Source organism: Toxorhynchites rutilus, chromosome 2, assembly GCF_029784135.1.
Source record: "Toxorhynchites rutilus septentrionalis strain SRP chromosome 2, ASM2978413v1, whole genome shotgun sequence".
Taxonomy (NCBI): Eukaryota; Metazoa; Arthropoda; class Insecta; order Diptera; family Culicidae; genus Toxorhynchites; species Toxorhynchites rutilus.
The window spans coordinates 206,430,504-206,455,184 of NC_073745.1; the positions used below are offsets into that span (position 1 = coordinate 206,430,504).

The 24,681-nt window shown below is 37.1% G+C and overlaps 1 protein-coding gene across 1 annotated transcript in view; it reads left to right on the forward strand.

The window, feature by feature from the left end:
• Positions 1-6,276: 6,276 nt before the first annotated feature.
• Positions 6,277-24,681, forward strand: part of LOC129770647 (mucin-2-like) — a 56,001-nt gene continuing 37,596 nt past the window's right edge. The window contains exon 1 of the mRNA XM_055773602.1: positions 6,277-6,611. Within this exon, the coding sequence (XP_055629577.1) occupies positions 6,609-6,611 (3 nt within the window). The 5' untranslated portion in view covers positions 6,277-6,608. The remainder of the gene's footprint in view (positions 6,612-24,681) is intronic.

Here is a 24,681-nt window from a genome sequence, read left to right on the forward strand (position 1 = left end):
GAATAAGAATAAGAATAAGATCGCGTTCGAAGGCTAAAAATGAAGAACGACTGAAAGTGACTGTGACTGTGAAAAGTGACTTGACTAGAAAATGAATTGACTAGCGTTGACTAGCAAGGATGACTGGTGAACTAGTCCAATCAGTGGTTATTTTAACTGACTCGACTCATGAATACAAATCTGCCTCTTCATTCAACTGACTTCAATCCACATTTCTACCCCCCCTAGGAACGAAATTTTTACCCGCGTACGGAATCTTATTTTAACGTCCATATAAAGAGGAACGAAAACATGATTTCTGATGCAAAAACAAAGTTACGCCATTAATGGACGGTTTATTGTCTACCCATCGTGAACTTAAACCAACGAACTTAGACATTTATAAAGTATGCTATAAAGCGCACACACACGGCACGCTATTTTATACGTGTGAGTAATTTTCGTGTACGATACATCAAAATCTAGCTCACCTGTAGCGTATGTCAAACCATGTTGAACTCAAACATCGATGCATGTCAATGTCCTGGAAAAAAGGTAATGAAGATTGTAGAGTTTCGAGTGATATAGCATGCGCAGCCAAAACTATTCCTCAAATAGTGACGTCAGTCGTTGTGTTTATCTTTGATTGCCCACCGCATCCGTGTGAAAAAGCTTTTTTCAATAAGTGTGTTATCAATGAAAAACATACATTTTATTAATGTTCCCGCTTATTATAAACATAATGTGATAGCGTGCAGTGGACATTTGTGAAATCACGTGGAAGGAAACCAACGAAAGTGATATTTTAGTGAAACATTTTCACTCCCCCACGGCCATAGAAACAAACGAACTTTCCTTATTTTAACGATACCATATTAATATTACTGTGGGTGTGTGTGATGTGAGAAAATAGTCTTCAATTAAGCAGCGTTTCACTGAAAACTAAAACTACGACTACTCTCTGGGTTTTTTCACCATATTAATAAGGAAAATAGGCCACAACACAATCGTCATCTGTTAAAAGACAAAAAGTTGCAAGATTTCATGAGAAATTTGGCTCAAACCATCATGAATCCGTGAGTATTTTGAACATTGTTTTGTTTCTTCCATAAACACTTCGTAAAGAACGCAAATAATTACGAAACCATATTTTGGTCGCCAATACAAATATACTTCGCCTACGGCTTCACCTCGATATGTACCTCATTGGATGCATGCATAAAGATACATGGGAAAAAGAGAGACGAACGAATTCGATTTGGGGGAAGTCACTTCAAAATACAATGAGGACAATTTAACTGGGAAGAATGAAATTATATAGTCGAGTCGGTAGAGGGAGATAGCGACTAAACGCCAGACTGACTGTTTAGTCGTTTTGGCGGAGAAACTGCTTGAAGAAGCCAAAAGTCATTACTAACTGAATACGGATATAGTCAGTCAGATAGTCATCTGACTATCCTCAGTTGACTATGACTATGCAGAGACCTGCCCACAACATTGTATTATGTATTCATTAGCGTGCTTTTTATTGTCTTAACGCCATTTTAAAAAAACAGTCTAAAAATTTGCGTACAAATTTTAACGTCCATATGTTTTTAATAATTTTTTCCTCGTTTCGTTTCAATAGCTTAAAAATTGCTTTTAAGGCAAGCTATTGAAATCATCATTGCTCAATGATGATGATTGGTGATCGCAATGTGTTCCCGAACACGGACGCAAAATCTAGGCACCTGGAGAAACCATCATAGCGAATACATGCATGCTGTGACTTCTTTTGCTCGCTTGCATTAGTGTTTGGGAAACCACAGCGGACACATGCAAGGCGTGAGTACTTTTACTCGCATCAGTTTCTGTTCTGCTTTCGCATGGAACAGTCATGAAAAATTAATTGCGTGCGAACGCGAACGAATGTTCGCATTTACGCATTCGACTTGGTGTTCCCGTGATGCAATCCAATTGATGAATTTACGCAAAGCTGAATCAGCTCATGCGACACTTGCATTAGAGTTCAGAACCACAAAAGTGAGGGCGTTTGTTCATTCTACGCACTGAAAAGCAAGATTCGGTCGTGATTATTCATTTTATTTCTATTTAGATCCATTTCATCCATTGAATGTCTTCAGTATGTGGTAAGAAAGTTAGGGCTTTGTATATTTACTCATTGATAATCTTCGAAAATTTTGAGTTTGATAATGCATACAGGTTATGAATACTGTTGGATTATATAATTGATAATGTAAGGGCTGACACAAGAAGGATTTGCAACATGTTTAGCGCAACACATGCTACTCATCGTGTATCTAGTTGAAAAAAAATAAAGTTACAACACATATACCAAGCCATTCTTCAAAATATAAATACCAAAATATACATACCACAAATATACATTTTAGCGTAGAAAGAATACGTGAAACCGGGAAATTTGAAGATAAATTCTGATTTTTCTAAAAAAATTTAAAATTATAACCCGCACTCGCATCCCTTAAAAACGTCAAAAACAGAATTTAGCGTTCGAATCAGTGATGCCAAATATAAAGAAATGTTTCTATTTATTTATAAGATATTTATAGACTTGAAAATTATTGGAAAGACAAATAAAACCCTCATCATTTCTAAACGAAATCGCTGTTATTTTGTTTTGCACGCTGGAGGGGCACACTTTTTTTTGAGATAGTTCTCTTGAGACTCTCTAATATAAAGGGCGAACACGAAATTATTGCGACACTTTCAACAGGGCATAACTTTTTTACCATTGGGTAAAAATCAACCAAATTTTGCACACTTTCTCATTGATGTGTATTGTCTACATGCTGTCAAACTCGAAGTCGTGTTTTTCGATTCAACGAAAAAGGAGGTGAACCAAAGTGAGTCAAGAGAACAAATTTTTTCCAAACACCTGGAATTTCCTGACCTGTCGCACCGGCAGTTGGGAAAAATGTTGAACATTCACCATTCAACCGTCTCCAGAGTGTTGAAGCGGTTCCAGGAGCGGTTGACGTTGGACCACGGCAAAGGTGCTGGAAGAAAACGGGGACTGGAGAACAAAAAGACGGAGGGATAGGTGAAGCGGAAGCAAATCCCAAATTCTCAAGCCGTGATTTGGCTAAAAAGATCGGCATGTCGCTGAGCTACGTCCAGAATGCAAAGAAGAGAGCTGGACTACATACATACAAGGTACAGAACTTCCCAAACCGCGATGAGCGGCAACAATCGATGGCTAAAACTCGGGCACGGAAGCTCTACGAGAAGATGCTGACAAAATATGGCTGCTGTGTGATGGACGACGAAACGTATATAAGAACCGATTTTAAGCAAATTCCGGGGTTGGAGTTTTTCACCGGCAAGAGCAAGTTCGATGTGGACGACAAATTTAAGAAGAAGAAAATGTCGAAGCTCGCCTCCAAATATCTCGTTTGGCAGGCCATCTGCTCTTGCGGACTGAGGAGTGAGCCTTTCGTGACAAAGGGCACAACAAATGGCGAGATCTACAAATCTGAGTGCCTCGAGAAGCGCCTTTTGCCGTTCTTGCAGCAGCACGACGAAACTCCACTATTTTGGCCAGATTTGGCATTATTCCACTATTCTAAAAGTGTTCTGGAGTGGTATGAGGCCAATTCTGTCCATTTTGTTCCAAAGGACATGAACCCGCCAAACTGTCCGGAGCTGCGCCCGGTGGAGCAGTACTGGGCAATAATGAAGCGGGAACTCCGGAAGAGCAAGAAGACAGTCAAAGACGAGGAGGACATGTTAAGAAATGGAAAAAAACTGAGAAACTGGTACCGGATGACACTGTAAAGACTTTGATGGAGGGCATCAAGCGTAAGTGCGTTCAATTTTATACTCAAGGCTCCATCGATTAACTTTTCTTTTGATTTTTGAAGTAAATATATGTAAAAAACGACCCTAAAATTTTGGTTTGATTCTAAACATTATAAGAAAATTGGCATGACATTTTCGGTGTCGCAATAATTTCGTGTTCGCCCTTTAGAAGCATTATCAGGCACAATTTTCATTCAAAATTTACTCACAACTTGCAAAAAAAGTATTGCTCTAAGAATTGATTTTGACGCTTATTTCTTCCACCTGCAAATCTACTATTATTTTCTTTTCACAAATTGATACACGAAGCTGCTGGCAAGGCGAAATAAATAAATTAAAAAAATCTTTTAGACTGCCATTTATAGCATCACATACTTCCTGAATTATCTTATCTATGGATGCTTTCGAGATTCTAAAAAATATCGATAACAATCTGAACGATATTCCAGAAGAAAGGCACATCAATGTCGTTTTTTAATTTCACTCATAAGTGTATCATGAAGTTGTATTTTGGACCAATGAAATACAACAGTGTTTCCACTTATTCAGGTGTTTTTCTCAACACTGCTCTGTACTCTAGAGGATTGTCATCGTAGAGTTCCTTCAATGTTGTATTTGTTGATCCTTTTCCTTGCATCCAATTTCTGGCCCAAATCATTTTACCTTTCTGCTATTTCGGATAGTACCTTCAGTTCGAAGAAATTCAGCACAAAGTATTTTTATACACGGTTAGCGTGTATTTCGCGATAAAATTGTGTAATGATAAATGCAACTGAAAACCTGAGACGAAAACTGTCAATAGAGAAGTCAATTTCGGATCAATCATCTGCCAAATTCAGACCAAGACGGGTCTATGGTACTAGGTGAGGCCGTTTCGTCACTAAGTTGGTTAGGGGAGCGGTATATGAAAACAGTACGGAAGAAAGTTTTTTTTTTTTTTTTTTTATCTGTATTATAGTGATTTTCAACTCATTTGGCTGGTTCGTCACTTTTACTTCCATTTTAGGAAGAATGTCGGGAGTGAGAATTGAACTCGTGACCTTTAGCGTGAGAGGCATGGATGTTACCACTACGCCAGATCGCCTCCTGGAAGAAAGTAGAAGGGGAATTATTTGCTTGTAGCGTGAAAGAGACAGACTGATCACGAGCGAGCTTCGGCACTAGCGTATTGTGTTTTGTTTACAAACAAAGTACAGTAGACTTCCAAGATGGCTGAAGAGTGGTTTTAGCAAGTTGGCCCACCTTAGGATATACTTCTAGGCGCCTTGATTCAGACCTGATAGCCGTTTCTGACTATTTGATGGACATTTGAAAAATCATCTGGTATCCCTGGTAAGCCGATGCTGTAGTACCTAGTTTCTTGTCAGCAGCTCACACTGTGTGCTCGCTGCTCACTGTCAAGTCAGCTACTAGTAACGTATAAATGGACCTTTAGACTTCCTCAAAAAGACCGATTTGGTTTACAGTACATTCAGTACCATACTCAATGTTGGAGGGCTCGATTGTGGTGTGTTAAAAAGCGTCTGGCCACCTGAAATGATGTAACAATATTTTCAAATCAATAACAAATAATCAGAACGCTTTTTAGACTTGAGGAGACGAATGACTGTTCTACAGCTCAAAGTCTCCAAATTCCAAATCAACCAACCACGCTATAGAGGTGATCCCTCTGAACGCGAATATCGCATAGTATTTCTCCCCCTCCCCTTGTTGGTTAGTTTGCTTTATTGAGACGTTTGAAGATCAATTGTCTCTCATCCTTCGCTGGTGGCTGCATAGACTTGATCGACGTGAGATGATCATGGTTTTAATGAAGATGTGTCGTAGTTACTCTTGTTATTCATTGAATAAAAAGCGTGTGGGTAGCAATCTAAAGATATATCACACAGAGGTACATCCAGTTGACAAATGAAATAATGATGAAAAACAAAAGTATTATAGCACTCAAGTTTGCGAACGACCATCAATTTTTGAATCAATAAGCTATAAACATGTTCTGTTTTTTTGGGAACATATTTCGAAGTCAAGCACTAGTTCTGTGTTAGAAGACCACTGAATTCGAAGGTGCTCATAGAATATTGAAATACCTATCGACATCCATAAAACATTTAAATAATACATAAGCATGCTACACCCTGTCCATAGTCCAGAATTTTAAATTAATATAATTCAAATTTGGTACATTCCTACACGCTTCGAAACTCAACCGAAGTTTCTTCCCAACTCGCTCTTATCGGAGAGACACTAGAAGGGGTGAATCTGGTTTTATTTTTCTTACCATACAAGCTGGCGGCTGGTGGCTGATACTAAAGATTGCTGCTGCTATCCGTTCAAGATGAGCCACTGAAAAACTCGAATGGATCTCTCGCGGCACCCGTTCAGTTCAAGCAAGCAAGCTTAGTATAATGCCGCTCGTGTGCGTTGACAAGGGTATAAATAAACCTTCTAAATCAGCATCGCATTTCAGTCCGTGGCTACTTTTTCCGCGAATAAGTTCGTTCTTAAAAACATACGTTTCGGGGCACCGACTTTGGGGGATCTAAAGTGTACGCATGCGAGTGGGTTGTGATCCTTGTTCTTGAATTTTGTTCCCAGGACACTTGAAGCAACGGGAGCAACGGGAGAAGGAAAATAAAGTTAGTAGCGATGACTTGCTTCAATTAACTCGGTAAAGTGAGAAGGTGAAATATTACGAACATAACCACCATCCGCTCCAAGTGTATAAAAAATTGGAGAACTCAAAAAACGTGTAGCAATTCGACTGTTTGAGTTTTTTTTACTTCAAGGAGTCCCGGAATCAGTGCTCTAAAATGGTGAGTGATAATGAATTTGGGGACGTCATTCGGGTCTTGAGATTCCAGTCACGTACCCAGTCGTATAATCAGCATGTGCAGAATGATATTTTGGGAACGGATCAGTGTATCGAAATCAGGAATACTAATTTCTAAGTTGGACCGTAATGCAAAGCCTTCATATGAATTATGTGACCTAGCGAACGTGTGCTTATTCGAACCTGCAGGAACTGTGAGTGAGTGATACATCTGGATAATGGATGAACTGTTTTAGAGACGTCTTCGAGAACTACCGGAAAACGAATATGTACATAAGTGACCTAGGTGAAGCTCGCTCCGGAGAAGGATGCGTGGTTGCAAGTGTTAGGCGGATAATCTTACGAGATAAACCTGTGTGATTTACAAAGATGGGTTCTATATGCAAATCGACTAATTGTTTACACAGGAGGAGGGCAATTCGAGTGGTTTTCTGTATCTCGATGTCCATCATAACGAACACTTTGGAGGCGGCATTTCGTGGAATCCGGTATGTGATTTGAATCCTAACAAGGAACAGGAACTTTGCTCGCCGATTTACTTTTGTTCTATAAAAAGACTTTCATCATTGGAAAAATATATATTTTGATGTTTCACTGGAAAAGAAGGGATGAACACGATCGAATTTTGTTCAAAATAGCCAATTTATAAACCGAATAACGATGCCCCGATGGTAAGTATACTAGGAGAAGCGGTTTCCTTATGCAGTGGTATTCGAAATATGCAAAGTCTCCAGAATCAACTGAACTCTGTCAGAAGATTTGTATAATGTTTCAGAATTTTTTTCAAACATTGCAAACCAATTGAATTCATTGAGCTAAATGCTGAATGCTAAATACTGGATAAGTCATCTGGAAAATTATGGGTTTTTATACTGCAAATTCTTTGGTCCTCTTGCTATGATAATTTCCTTGAGTTTACTCCTACATTTGTTTTATAGTACAGACACAAATCGTAAATTATGTGTCAGAGCACAATATCATTAATATTGATGAGGTCGGCTGGGTGACAAAATTTGATAATTTTCGTTACTACCGTTCCGAATCATATTTCGGACGCTTTAGGCATATGATGCAGAAAACAGATCTAAACTTTAGTCACAGGTATTATTTGGTAAATATTTTCAATAAAATATATTAATATACTTTCAAGATTTCTACTTTGGTACCTATTTGATTGACAACATAATAAAATCATCGAATTAAACGCTTTTCAAATGAAGCGAATAAGAATCAAACTTCGGACACTAAATCAAATTTCGGACACTTTATTTTGTAATTCTATGGACGAAAATTACATTACGCTTGATTATATTTTATAGTCAACTGCGAAACACTTACCAAGCAATCACAGTTAACGACGATGAGAACTGATGAAACACGGGAGAAATTGAAATATTTATGAACGGGTAAATTCTACGTGCTCACGCAAAACAAACGTCAAACGCAAACGATAATGAGTAGTGCTGTTGAATTTTTCCCTACTATGTGATAATTCAAATGTTATTCCGATGAAATGTCACTAAACAACGCATCGCCGCGCGCTTGGAAAGCGCATTGCTAATGTACACTAGAAAACGCAAAAGAAGAAGACAAAAGAAATATAAAATAAAACTGTGAAAAGTAAAAAAAAGTTTGATCTGTTGTTGAATGTTAAACAAATATCAAAATTCTTGCCCATGATTGAATAGTTTAAGTAACTATCAGTACCATTACTGCTGGGAAATTGTATTTTGATCGAATTTATTGTATTGATGATCGTGATGATCTATCAACATTTTCATCTTCTTCTTCTTCAATGGCACTAACGTTCCTAGAGGAACTTCGCCGTCTCAACGTAGTATTACTTGCGTCATTTTTATTAGTACTTAGTTGAGATTTCTATGCCAAATAACACGCCTTGAATGCATTCTGAGTGGCAAGCTCTAGAATACGCGTGACCTCAGTGCAAGTCGGAGGAAATTTCTTTGATCAACATTTTCATGAAATAATCTATTCATTCAATAAAAATTTTCGGTTCAGAAACCGAGGAGTTTTTGACGTAGAACTACGTCTTTCAGGAATGGTGCCAAATCAGAAAATAAAGTTAACGTTAATAGCTATTTTCACTGTGAACGAATTCTCATGATTTGCATACCAATCGAATCGGAAATTCTCCAAGATTTGTTTGATATGCTATACATTACAATTCGCTAATCTGCAAAAGGTTTAAATTAATGAAAAGTGGAAGAATTTCATTTTTCCCATACATTTATTCTCCCGATATGTGTTTGCTAACCCAACGTATTTCGAATGCTTATAACTCTAACATTTCTCAAAAGATCGAAAAGACGTTTGCATCAATTGATCTACGCGTCTATCATAATTAATAAAATGTTATTTTCATGAGATGAACAATTGAATAACTGTAGAATTCAAGCGTTATCTAAACGTGCTAACTACCAAGTTTTGGTTGGCCCGATTTACGGTTTCCCCAACACAGACTTCTAAATCGATGTTCCTGTGGAAATCCGCTTTGCAAATATACATGCAAGTCGGGGGTATTTTTGTTCCCACCAAGCTGTGTTTCCCCAACACGGACTTCAAAATCAATGTGCCTGGTGGAATCTTCTTTGTCAATTCGTTTGACAATTCTTCCGTTCACATATTTTGGTAGTCGTAGGCACCTTATCAAACCTAAAATCATAAAATTTGCTTGTAACGTAGAACATAAACTATTACAAAAATTTCGATGCATTTTAAATTTGCATAATATAATTCCGTAGTTCTACGTCGAAAATGCGGTCGTGTCCTAGATACAACCCCTTAGAATTTTTTTCAGATTCATGCCATGTTTACCATTTGAAAAAAATATTAAAAGTTTCATGAGATGGATAAACAATTATTTTGGCAGCACTTTTTGATCTGTGCGCCATTTCGATACTCGTCATTCGTTTCGTGGTTACCCACTCTACATTGTTGTGTCGAATCGGTCCCAACAAATGGTGTCGACAACGATGCCGATATCGTGCCATTTTGCAATGATTTTGTCGACCTACCCTTCGTATTCGACAACCAATTACGAGCCAAACCTGTGCCAATCTGGCACCGCGTCGACCGATTGAAAAACTGCTCGAACCTTATTATGGCAGTATTTGTTTTGAAGAAAGTTTAAAGTTTCCAAGGAACAAAAAAAATAAAATTGCGTTGTTTACAAACATTTATTTTTCATACAATGCTTTCAAACTTAATACAATGTCACTAAAATTGAAAGCAAACATTTGCAGCGTTCATGTTGTCAGCAGCAAATCCCCGACAGGTGCAAATTTTCTTCGGAACCACTCTCAGCTCAATTGTTTTCGTCGCATCTTGTGCTCTACAGCGACAGCAGGAGAATTCATCATCGACTATTGGGATTTCAGTGGATGGCTGGTTGCAGCTACTGCATAATTTTTCTTTATTGACACAGATCGAGTTTTTGTCTTCTTCGAAACCACCTTCTCCGTCCTCACATCACTTCTACCCGATGATGCCTGCCGTTTGAAAAATTTGATGAAAACTGCACTTAAAGTTTTCTTCGATCGTCCGTATCGATTGCAACGGAATATTGCTGTGCCATTGAGAGTTTAAGGGTTTCTGAAAAATATGAGATAGAGGTAAAATGTTCTGTAGATCGAAAGCAATGAAACAAAATACTTCTGTTACCTGTCCATACTTCGATTGGAAGTTTTCTCTGTGTTGTTTTACCGAGCAGTATTCCAATTGAGAATAGAATCCCTAAAACCAGCTGATATTGGCGACTGTTTCTTTAACACTTTCATGTTTCATGTTTTGACAGTTCAACGAGAAGGAGAAAAGCTATCGCTGCAGTGATGCCTTTTCGCTCAGTATAAATAATCGCATACAATTATAATTGACAGTGTAGACAGTGCTGCCTGTGGGGAGGCAAGGCGGGGTATGGTTCCAGCACTTTTGTAGCACTTTCCGTCGCTCGGTTCACTTTGTACCTATAACCGCTCAAAAATATAGGAAACTGGGTAGTTTGGTTTGCTATTTTATCCACAATAGAATGACACCTGAAATGCACTCAATTTTTCTACGAATGCCATTGTTCAACTCGAGAATCTTATTGTGGTAATTTTGTCATTCATCGCAAAATTTTAGACCCGCATTTTTAATTTTTTTTAGTGTACCCATTTAAATTTAAGTGTGGTCCGAAAAATCATTTTTTCCCCTTTATCCAAAAATGACTTTTTCAAAATTTATAACCTTTGAAGTACTGGACCGGTTCCGATGATCAGTAGTTCAAAAATTATGAATTTTTGAAAATGTGATTTTTGGTAAAAAGGGGGAAAAATGATTTCTTGGACTACCCTAAAATGGAAATGGACACCCTAATAAAAATAGAAAAAAACGGGTCTAATATTTTTCGTTAAGAAACAAAATTACCGCTTGTCACGGAAATCTGAGAACCACTATATCGGTTTGACATGGAATGGCTGCATAACCATATAAAACCCCAGCTCCATCGCTGGGCAAGTAACTGTTGGGAGTGCTTTATGGACCAGCGGAATAATTTGTCCTATTTTTCAAAAATAATGCTATCTTGGACGTAGCAGTTAATGCTGGCCACTACAGGACTGTTGTATCACAATCGAGTGCTCTTAAGATGGGGGAGCTATGGTTTCAACAACCATAAATTATTTGTGGCAACGTGGAATAAACATTCGGAACTATGCGTAAGTCAATTTATGCAAACATTTTAGCGCTTTTATGAATGTTTGTTCGCATAGCTTGACGTGAACACCAGATTTTTTTGTTTGTACTATGTGAATTCTTTGAAATATTCTAAATAACAGAAAATCTCAACAAATAGCTGAATTTTTGAGTAAATTTTCCAAAAAGCATAATGGTAATGGTACACCTCGCCATGTTTGAGCTGAACGAATTATCCTGTGGATAACTTTATAGAGCGGCGTCAAAGTACAGCGTGTTCCTGCCGAATGTGGAAAAACGTGTTTTCCAGCGAAGAAAGTTGTATTCTTCGATGGAAAACTGAAGGTCAAAATTTATTCCGCTGCGATTGACATCGCCTCCCCCAACACCACACAACTGGTACGGTTCGGATTTTATTGCAGTTTTCAGTGCTGGTGTTGCATAGAACTCTGTGGATGATGTTTTTGGGAGCGTTGGAAATGTAATTTTGCTAGGAGATGCTTAAAAACTACTTGAATATTCAATAAGTTAAGTATTTCAGTGTCGCTCTAGACAGCGAGCAGGTCTTCGCGAAAGGACGTGTTTTTTTATCGCTCCGTTTACCTTTTGTTATTGTTTGTGGTTACTGAAAAAGTGCGCGTGATTTCGTCTGTTAATATGTATTCTTGAAGCAAAATAAGTTTAAAATGCAAAGAATTATGCTTTGGATGGCGAAACAAAATCATTTAGGGAGATCCGGAAGATTCTAATTGCATTTTATTTGAGTAGAAGCCATAATTGCATGTGGTGGTGTGTTGGTGAAAATTTTTCATTCAATGGAATTTGATTCGGGTCGGCATGGTACAGTTCGGCTTGATTCGGTTTGTATTCGCATCGTTTTCCTGCTCTATCTGATGTTCTTCGGAGTGCGTTCGTTCGTGATAAAATGCATAAGCGATGTCCAGTGGGTCAGATCCATCTGTAGTGGTATTATCACCGAAGAATGATGCGCTTCAAGCGAGTAGTACGATGACCTGGCCATATCGATCAACAATACAGATAAGTTAATGCTCACTGTGTTTCGTTCTATGTATCGCTTACTTTTATGGGGTCGGTTTCCCTATACCGATGCAAATGCTATCGTGGTGCTCTCTACCAACTCAATCGAGAGGGAGATTTTTACTTTCAGCGAGAGAAAAAGTCATGGCAGCTCGATGTCGACTTCGGACTTTTCAAGCACAAACTATAATTACAGTCAAACCAGTTTTGTGAGATTTTTTGTTTGTTTGATGTTTTTATGCGATTCAATCTTTTTTTTTAATGGAGTCGCATAAAGAGAATCGCTCAGAAGCAGATCTGAGCGTTATGTACTGTTTAATTGACAAACATTTTATGAAAATTAGTGCGCTGAATACCAATAACTATGTTTTTTTCTCATTGAGATTCTGTTATTGTTTTAATATTTTAATTTAATATTTCAACTATACCGATAGTTCCATCTGTCTTAGTTCGATTAATTTACTCGTTTAATAAAGAGATAGGCCCAACTAGCGTAGCTTCCACTAAAACTAAATATTAGTTTAGCACACGAGGACAATCAATTAGAATCAATTAAATACATTAAACTTAAAAAAACCTTTAAATGTAGCGTCTTTGTAAATTGTTTCTTTATATTTCTGTTTTTGGAAAAAAGTGTTAATTGTGTTGTTTTTATAATTCCTTTACAACGTATAAAGTTCTATTTTTCATATTGTTGTGGGAGTGTAGGGGATTGTTGGTGTTATATTGTTTTGTTTTTGTATTGTTTTTATTTTGTTTTTTTCTTGGCGGACTGCATATGTACCCGCTGGATTTTCGGACATGAGTTTGGTACAAGCTGTGTGTTTGTCGGTGATGTGGAGTTTACGAGTTCGATGAACGGTATGCTGGATGATCATATTCCGTTGATCATCGAACGTGTTTTTTGTCGAACTCGCTAATTCTATGCTACTGACGGACACATGGCTGAAGTTGGTCTCACGTCGGAAGCCCGGCGGGTGCATGTTATCACACCTCTCTTCCATTAGTCTAGGGAATTGATAAGACTCAAATGAAATCGTGGGACATATGATGAAGTCGCTAATTGTGGATAATGGAAATCCAACGTGAACCACGATTTTATTTTAGTCTTATCAATACCCTAGACTAATGAAGGAGAGGTGTGATAACTGCTAACTGCTACTTGCCTAATTATTTTCTAGCTTTTAGTACATTATTATGTTTAATCACAACTAAACCGTTTACTTTAAAAAGCTTTTTACTTATTTTATTTTCTAGTTTTAAGTACATTATCTGTTTCATTAGAATATTTCTCTACAATAAAACCATTGTACTGTATTCTATCAGTCAAAAAATTTCATTTGATACCAATATTGAGTGGATTGCAGAAAATACACAGAGGCGACGCGTGATCAACTGAGCTACCTGTTCAATTTCATTTGCAACATTAAAACGACAGTATTGCGATGACCGATTCTAACATTTTTATTTCTCAACATTTATCTAGGGTAAATGATCTTGGTTTGTCCAATTTGGGGTGTTTTTACGCAACTAGTAAATGCAAATCGATTTTTCTTCATGAAAATCACACAGAATCGATACGAGTTTGGGTTCGTTGAAAAGCCCCAAGTCTCTAGTTGCTAATACTACCATAAGGTGTTGAAATTATTCAAATTTTTATGTTCTTTAACGATTTTCCTTAAAGAAGAATTATGATCATGGTTTGACAACCTCTGATCATGGTTTGCCCAAAAAAATGATCATGGTTTGTCCGGTTTTAGAAATCTCCATTTTTGAATGAAAACATTCGAATTCACAATTAGATGTTGCATTTATCATTGCTTGAGTTTACTGTCATCATATTGATTCATTCATAATTTAGGCTTTCTTCAGAATATTGCCTTTTCTTGGGCATTTTAGAAGTGTTCACCACAACACAATCAACACAGAAAAACCATACTTCTGCTATGCGCGAAGCACACCATAAACAAACATAAACAAACTGCAGCGCGCCAAGCGGTTGCCATAGAAATCATGTGGACAAAACAACATTATTGAATTGGACAACTCATGATCAGAATTGAGTTCATCAAAATGCGTTAATTTAATGGTTTAGTTATGTAAATCCGATACAAATGGTGAGCAAGCATGATGTTTACAATATTTATAAGTGTTGTAATCCAGAAAAGGTCTGAATACGTGCCAAATAATCATCTGGTGATCGATTAAAAGTTAGCTCGAATGAGGGGCGCATTGACACAAATAGAAGGTGTATTTTATAATTCTTTAAAACATGTGATTTCGTAAAAATATACTATCAAACTACTATAAATCATGTAAAAGGCAATTTCATTTATATATTTCGAAACATTCGAAGGCCTTATTTGACACAGGAGCGCTGAATTAGAGCATTCAAAAAAGTGGGTAAACCATGATCATATTTTCGACAAACCAAGATCATTTACCCCATACAGTAAAACCAGTTTTTGTGCGGTTTTTTATGCGAATTTTTTGTGCAGTATTTGAAAGAAAATGAAGTTATTGGTCTTTTTTTTCTATCTTTGATATGTATTTTATCGCTCAACATAGGGACTGTGTCAGTAATTCCCGTTCTCATGTTTTGTTTTGTTTGTTTTAAGGTGTCAGTAGGAGCTTATTGACAGTAGCAAAGAGTTGATTTTATAATCTGCACAAGTGAGTAGGCCGCTTATGAAAGTGAAAAAAGAAAATCGAATGTTGATCACGAATGGAATCATTAGGATTTGGGTTATTTTTTTAAGGAATTTTTTTTATGCGGTCCCTATCCACCACATAACAAAAAGTTTTTTTTCAAATTATTTAGCGAACACGATTTTTTGTGCAGTCCCTATCACCCGCACAAAAACAGGTTTGCCTGTATAACAAAATAATCCTACGGTCAACTATGAGCACAAACTTATCAATGAATTCCTTATTAAATAAAGACTTCTGCCTTATGTCATAAAGGTAATCTTTTTCCACAGTCATCATCATAATTCCGAATAACCGTTTCTGGTCTGATCTCGACCGCAAATAATAATTGATCCGTCGAACAACAAAAAAAAAAGGTCTTTCAACGGATGCCGTTGTATTAGGCAATGCCAATATCATACTGGCCAGTTATTTAGGAGAAGGTTTGATGCAGGTTTTGTCCAACGGTAATCGGAATAATTACTGTAATTTAAATAGAACTGTCAGCTTATTACCAAGCTTCGCTTCATCGAATTTCGAGTGGTATGAAATAAGCATTTTCAAAATTCCAGTAGGTAATGCGACATCGAAGTCGGCAAATTTTTCGTGATTCAACAAAGCGACGAATTTGTATTCATCTAGTTCCTTAACCCGTTTAGTCATTTCGTCAATAACTTTGTCTATAATCGATTCATATAAACGACGACAATTGATGACGTTACTGTCATTCATAGTTTCGCCAGATACATCAATCGCATCTTTGAGCGTAATATCGGAATGATGATCTGCTTTGAGCTCCTCTATAGAAGCAAGGCAAGCCCTGATGATACGCACAAATTCTACTACGTTTAATTCCTTTTTTTTTGCAAAATTTGATAAAGAACATCCGTATGTGCAAAAATATTCGCAAAAAGTTTTAGCAAGAATACAGTGTTGAACTCAAGCATGAATGCGTGAGGACCTCTGGATGTAGTAAGAGTTTCAGCATCAAAGGCCACAATTTTGTCAGCATTAAGACCAAAGTACGCAGCTATCTCATCCACAGCGGAGGTTTTGAAACGTAATTGATTGATTGATTCTTTGTTTTTAAGAGGCTTTAAACTTTGCAGTTCATTCGACTCAGAAACGTAAGCAGATATACGTGTACTATGTGTACCGGGTTCAAGTTGTCAAATGAACAAAATCGATAAAAACGCTCGAACTGAAACCACACATCAACGAAGAATACCACCACATCCACAGAAATCATTAATGAATTTGTTCGTTTTTTTCATTTGCATCATGCTCGCTCGGGGTGTTTGGTGCTGTGTACTCTCGCGGTCTCGTGCCCTCTCTCAAATTTAATGACGTCAGAAATAGAAAGGGAAACAGAAGGCGGCCCAATTGGATTTTTCAAGATAAGCAGTTTTAAAATGACAGCAGAGATAAAGATATTTTATAAATTCGGTCAGTTCCTATTGGTAAAATTTCTATTAATGTGGGACAACCCTACAGACATACAAACATACATACGAACAGTTCAAGCTAAATAAAACCGTTTAATAAAGTAATTTTGCTATTTTGTGATTGCGGCCATCTTGGATTTGGATTTTTCATGATCTACTGTGATCTAGTATTCAAGCCCTTTCATTTATTACCCATAATAATGAGGTTCTGAGAAAATATGCAGCCCGCCATTTGATAGTGGCAGCCATCATAGATTTTCATTCTTCATAAATAACTGTGTTCTACTAGTCAAGCCCTTTCATTTGATACCCATATCAATGGGGTTTTGACATAATATGTAGTCCGCCATTTGGTAGGATTTTGATGGATTTGCATTTTTCATAAATAACTGTGTTCTACTAGTCAAGCCCTTTCATTTGATACCCATAATAATAGGGTTTTGAGAAAATATCTAGTCCGCTATTTTGAAGTGGCAGCCATCTTGGATTTGCATTTTTCATTAATAACGGTGTTCTACTAGTCAAGCCCTTTCATTTGATACCCATAATAACGTGGATTCGACATAATATGTAGTTCGCCATTTTGTAGTGGCAGCCATCTTGGATTTGCATTTTTCATGAATAACCGTGTTCTACTAGTCAAACCCCTTCATCATTTGATACCCGTATTAATGAAGTTTTGAGGAAATATGTAGTTCGCCATTTTGTAGTGGCAGCCATCTTGGATTTACATTTTTCTTAAATAACCGTATTCTACTAGTTGATGAGGTTTTGAGAAAATGTGTGTTACGCCATGAAATCATGACCAAGATCCATCCAACCAAGATCATGAAATACGCAGTTTTATAATGACTACAGAGATAAAGGTGTGTTCTAAATTTCAGATCAATCGGTCAACAGGAAAGGGGTCTAATTTCTATTAATGTGGATCAGTGCTACAAACAAACATGTTACAAACATGCAAACATACTAACATACTAACATACAGACATACAAACATACGAACAGATTACAAGTCAAGCTAAATAAAACCGTTTAATGATAAAAAAAACTCATAATACATTCATGGCGTGTGATTTTGCATAGAAATCACAACGAAGCACTGATGACCCCTTATTCCACGCGGCGAGTGACGTGAGAAAGCAAAGTTTCTCGCTTCACTGTGGAAGCTACCTTACTTTTCAACTTCTTTTTGATATCCGAGTCGATAACATATGAGGACATGACTTCAAATCTCACCTAGTGACAAACTATAGTCACGCCATTCGCCTACGGGAATGCAGTGACTAGAGCCATCTCACCTCGCCTCGCCGCGCGGAATAAAGAGGACTATGTTTACACGACGAAGTTGCTTAAGAACGTTAGTGCCTTGAAAGTAAGCATGGTTCATTTATCAGTTACAGCCTTTCCAAAATATATATACTATTGTTTCTCTAACTTTTCTCGAATGTATATAGTTTACTAGTGTCTTTTTGTTTAGACTTAAAGGATATAATTAATAGAAAAATACTTCCGGTTTGAACTCAATACAGTACATCAACGATATGTATTTGTGGAATTTCAACCTCTTTCTTATGGAGATGACGCAAATTACACTGTGTTGAAAAGATGAATACCTTGTGTCGTGGATACTATTCAGGAAGATGAAGGTTCCAACGGAGTATCGAATGCGAATCGAATTGATGAAAAATCTGAACAGAAGTATTTTCTTTGTCAGTAGAATATATAATTTAAATTTGCATGGCCATTGTTGAACACTAACAATTCAGTCATAGACACTATAATGACACCTGTGGTAATTACAATATGTTCAATGTTAATGATCATATTTGTCATATGAATAAACTGTACAGTGCTCTAGGAATGTCATTTCCACCTCACACTCAGAAGGAATCGATTGAGCAATGAATCAGATGAGTCATCCGAAAAATGACGACTCATTTGACACTGCATATTAATTGATCCTATTACTATGTTAATGTTTTCTGAGTCTACTTCTACATTTTTAGAGATTTGGTCACCAATCTAATATGATGCGTCAGAACGCAGTGATATTAATATGGATGAGTCCGAATCAGTGGCAAAATTTGAAAATCTCTGTTGCTTTTTTTAAAAGCTATGCAGATGAAAAAGAATGTGCATTTCCAACGGCCTTTAGAAGATGCAAATCGAAGTCTGGTCACTGAAATGATAAGGTTAAAAGATTACTGGACAAAACAAACAAACAAAAAGTAAGACTCGGAAAAATGAAACTACTGATCTACGATTAGATGTATTAGAAATCATAACGCGTGGTAGAAGAACCTAATGATCAGACTATAAGTGAACAAAATTCTTGCTAGATATCATACAATAACCATTTCTTCGAACAAATGCATTTCTTTATCCATAGGAAGCACATGGTGTGAAGAAGTGTGCTCTACAATACCATACAGCGTTACACGCGTCACACATAAAATGTTGGACCGCTTATCCAATCCTTCTGGCTATCGCATTCGACGGAGGGGTCTTTGATAATGGTCCGATTGAATGAACCACCTCTGGAATTCCGCAACTAGTGTCAACAGTTCATAGACCAAATTTAGCCGTTTGCAAATACTGCGCGCACTTATTCCGCGGTACACAACGTAGTCATAAATATTTACATGATGGATGTTTGCTCTGCCCAACATCATTGCAGACTCCGCCGACACAAGAAGAGGGGCATCGCCATCCGACGACAAAAACCTTTTGCGAGATGCGGCTTCTGTAAAGAACTGGAACTCTGAGTGAGTGATCGTTAGACAAGTGTTTTGTTATGCAGATTTAAGAGGTACTTCCAGCGACGCCTCGCATCCATTTCTCATCTCAATTTGCTGTTTGCTCGCAAAGAAGATGATCGCGACCATCGCGACATCGCGATAGCGAGAGGTCGCCGTGAATTGAATTCCGTTCGGCTCTTATCGTGGAACTTACGCAATCCCCTTCTGAAATGGCAAAGATGAATCGCGTGAAATGCATTGCTGCCATCATAGCGCGATGATCGGAAGATCGGATACGTGATGGGGAGGGGGAGGAGAACCCGATGCAAGAGGCCACAAACACGTTTCTTTCTCTGAATGTTAGGCTTGGTCAAGGTTATACGGGTTGTTTTTTTTTAAATTTGGACAATTACGGGTCATTTCTCGCACTCAAAATTTAGGAAAAAAAACATGTAGATTCATGCATATCGTTGGCACGTTTGAAGTGGGATAATTGTTCACGCGATGTGCGTCACGTGCCATGCAGAAACGAAAAACCATGCGCGACTCGAAATGTCGAGGTTCAAAATATGTTATTGAATAATTCTTTTGGGTTTTTTATCATTTTTGAAGCAGGTTGAGTTATTCTCCTTGGATAAAAACATTTGTAAACTTGTAGAGAAGAATGTGGTTGGGAATAACTAATTAATAGATATTAGATTTAAAACTTTTAAACATGTCATTCGATTCGAGGTCTCGTCCAAACGCATTTCTTCTTAAGTTCAATACTTCAAAAAGTCGTCATAAAAATCAAAAATTCCTATCCGGTTCATTTTCGATTTCATTCAACGACAGTAATAAATTCCCGGGGGTAATAGAAACTCTGTGATGAGCACTCCATATTCATACGTAAAAACTTCAGAACGGTAAGTGCTACGGATGCGCTCAAATGTTCTGAATATCCCACGCTCGCACCCGAGTATTTCACATTCAATTGGCAATTCCATAGAGCGCTACTTCTCAGCACCGATAATTTGATTACATTATCGAAACTATCAGTCGTACTGTATTGGAATAAATCGTGCAAGCTTCTTTTTTTCGAATATCCGCCACTTTTTCTTTCATCGTGCAGTCACCATTAAACGAAAAGGTGATGAACCACGCAAGAACGAATGATTTATTCTACCCATTTTTTTGTTGTTGCTCGGTCTGACTTGGCCAGCAGGTCAACAACATCACCGGACAACACATCGTAAGTATGTATTTTCGTCAGTATAAACTCGCACGTCTAATAGTGTTATAAACACGATGCTGGAGTTGATCCTCCGTTGTCAGATTTGATAAATGAGGGCCCAATTTGTTTGACCGCTTAAATTAACTTATCTGACAAGGTGAGTAGATCATGTCAGCTTAGTTTAAAAATGAATCAATTTCGATTACGGCCCATTTGACTGTTGAAAAGACGACAGTCACGAGTTTGAATCGTATGGGATAAGACGATCACATTGAATGTAAATATGTTAGCAGTTCTCAACACGATTCGGTTCGTTTGCCTTTTTGCCCCTTCGGCGATTTGAACCTTACGAGACGGTTCTTATCGTTGCGAGAAAAACGGTAACTTGTTATGCATAATTAGGATAATTTTAATGATATTTAAGCTGACGGTAGCTATTTTCGCATATAAATCCGCAAACAAGCTTTAGATAAAACAACAATCGTCTTATTGTTCGTCCGCGAAATGAAGTGCTAATTCCCATAAACGGTAAAAATGGCGAGAAATGACATTATTCAACGAAGGTGGTAACATTTCCATGTTTTTTTTCTGACGTGAATTTCGTTTCAAAAAATTGTGGCGAATGTCACAAATTTTTGTTCAATTCGCGCAACAACCCGAAATTATCACATTTAGCGATGTAAGATTTAATTGTATGCATTGCATTTCATCTAATAATTCGAAGTTTCATTGGACAGCTGAAAAGCATTTATATCATTCAGCTATACTATTTGTTTCAGTTGATATTTGGGCCTATAGTGGTTGAAATGTGTTCGTTCTCCCTTGAATAATTTTCTATCTTATTTACTGTTACATATGGCAAAGCAATTGTACACTGAACCGATTGAAACGAACGATTTCATCAATTCAATTCACTCATCTTCAATTAGGTTTAAACTGAAAGGCTTCCCAAAACTAATTTGTTCATTACCATTCTATCATTACATTATGGGCCTTTATATAAAAAAATAACTTGAAAAATACGAGCCTGTTTGAAATATGTACTTTAGAGTGCCAATGAAAATGGCCATCTCGAATTTTCAAAGCGAACTTGATTAAAAATGTTGATTCCCACAAAAAACTAGCCTATGCAAAATATCAGCTCAATCGGACTTCATTTACTAGTGTCGCACAGCGGTCAAAGTTTGAATTTTTTGAAAACCGAAAAACCACCCAAGGGAGGAGTAAAGGAAATCGGGGTTTTCAAAAAAAAATTTTTGATGCCAAAAGTCTTCAAATTGCATGAAACGTCGAGATCTATTGTCATCTCGAAAAAAAAATTTATTGTCAAAAATCGACACTCTGACTCGTATTCCGAAGTCCCAGAGAAAGTCCCAGAGTGTCGATTTTTGCCAAAAAAATTTTTCGAGATGACGCTAGATCCCGACGTTTCATGCAACATTTGGCATAAAATTTTTTTTTCGAAAACCCCGTTTTCTATTACTCCCCCCTTGGGTGATTTTTCGATTTCAAAAAACTCAAACTTTGACCATTGTGCGACACTAGTAAATGAAGTTCGATTGAGCTAATATTTTGCATAGGCTAGTTTTTTGTGGGAATCAACATTTTTAATCAAGTTCGCTTTAAAATTCGAGGGTCACTTCTTTCCCATACATCTATTGGCACTCTAATGTACTTCTACAAAATTGTTGTTAATTGAATCTCGTCAGGACATGGAAGAGATAAAATCTAGATTATGCTTTTTACAAAACAATTTTTAAATGTTTTTTGATTATTTTTGTATTACATTGTAGTTTGAAAAAAATAAATTCACATTTTAAAAAAAATATGACTCGAAAATTCATTTTTTTTGTATTTATATAGAATTTTGGGCAATTCTCTGCAATAAGCCAGGCTCGGTGCCGAGCACAAAGAATTTGCTTAAAACGCGAAACCGCTCATCGGAATAGAAATAGTTAATACATTCGTAGAAGATTATGTGACGCTTCTGTCGAGTTCGCAAACAGTTCCACATAGAATGCATGATTTATGGCCGATGTTCTCTTGATAAGGTAGTTATGGCTGTCTCAGTTGAATGCTGTGCTCAAGTGGTTTGTAGTAGGGAATAGAAAAAGGAACGAATATGTCTACTTGGAATATCCCTCTGCGAATTTTGTGAATTCAGAATCTCAACATAGTTTTTGCGTCAGTGGCGAAGTGCTCTATTTTACCATTGCGTGTTCCATAAACTCATTGTCATTGACGACATTGTTCAACTTGTACAAGCGCATTATTCCACCTGAGAATCTGCTGCCATTTCCACTTCACACCAACGGAACACGAAGCTCAATTTCACAAACGCGAAATGAAATTGAACTAACAACGATATCATTGCAGAACATATGGGAATTATTTTTTATTTTAGGAGTACCTCTCAAAGCTTTAAAAAAACATCTTTTTTCTCATCATAACATTGATCTACGGGAAGAGACGAATACAACAAAATAAAGACGGCTCAAATCGGGTCTTTCCTTCATCGGGTTTTGTGCTTACCAACACATTTGATCTTTCATTTTGACATAATGCTATGTCTTTGATTTCTATATAGGGGGTCACTGTACGAAAAATGTAACGATTCATTAAGGGTTTTTCAAACGAATATTACTCAAAATCATTATTGCGACATATGTTGTGTTATATACCATTAGACAGGAAATTTATCCAGCATTTTTTTTTTGCTTAAAAAATGAACAGTGAATATAGTAAAAAAATTACAATTTGACGATTGAAATGGGTTCGTTTTCTTTCGATTGCACTAACCACTCGCTTTCCTCCCCAACGCAACGAGCAATCTTTTTGCCTTAATTCGGACGTTAGCTCACAATGTGAGTTGATGAATATAATTAATTATTCTCCATTCACCGATAATAGGCATTTATCAGTTATTGTATTGTATATTACCCAATCAATTCGTACCCAATCCACGTTTTTATCGTGTAGGTCTTGCTACTAACAATTTATGTAATGTTGGTCCAGGATATCATGATATCGAGCATATTGTTTTGTAATGTAAAAAATGCAATTAAAGAACTTAACTGGCTGTTGATTAAGAGGTTCGAAAAGGTATACTCACGCGTAGCTTGAGTAGTTGCGATCTTAATATTAAGCTCCCCATATATGTCTAAGAAACCCGGTTCACTTCTTCGAATGCACAAGCCCATTCTCCTTTCTCTTTTCTATACATAAGCAGAACTTAACATTCAATGAGATCAATTCACTACAGCAGCTACACGAACATCCCAAGAGGGCGCTCATGGCCATAGGATACTCAATATACATCATAAAGTAGTTACAACCCCTTACAAACAATGTTCCGGACAACGTGACAACGAAGGAGAAAATGCTATTTTTACCTATAATATACTAACTGACCCGGCAAACTTCGTCCCGCCCAAAATTATTGTTTTGACATGAATTATTTTGAACAAATTTCTAAAATTTCTGCATCATAACATTATTCTATGGGCAGAATACAACAAATACAAAAAAATGAAGACGGCTCAAAAGGGACCTTTCCTTCTTCGGGCTTTGCGCTTAGCAACACATTTGGCGTTCCATTTTTATTTATATAGATATAGAAGATATAAGATATACGAGGTATGGCTATTAACCCGATTTAATTTCCAACAACAAGGCCCAAACACGAGCACAGTGAGTTGTTTCGCTACTCTGCTGAGTGTGTATCTTATCTTCGTAATGAAATTACTGTCCATGAAATATCGGACGCATGAAAAAATTTACTTTTTTCTCGTATTTTCGGCGCTTCGATGTCTCGTTTTTAATATTCTTACTATAGCTCACTTCTCGGCAACAAAGGTAAGCTTCTCAATCGCCTCAACAACGTTGGAATGAATACAATCTTGCGTCCTCAATCTTTGATCAAACATCATGGGGCAGAATGTAACTTTTTAGCAACTGATTGTATGTAGTCAAAAGCCGGATTTAGACGTTGTGATTTACTCGGTTGCGAGTAAACGACAATCAATCCGAAGAATTACGAACACACCAAACCACGAAATTTGACATTTGATTTGTATGTTTGGAGCTACTTGCTCGTTTAAAAACAAAAAAAAACCATGAAGTAGCTCGGCTGCGAGTAGCTCCATACATGCAATTCAAATGTCAAATTTCGTGTTATGGGTGCGTTTGTAACTCTTCGAATCAATTGACATTTACTCGTAATCGAGTAACTCACGA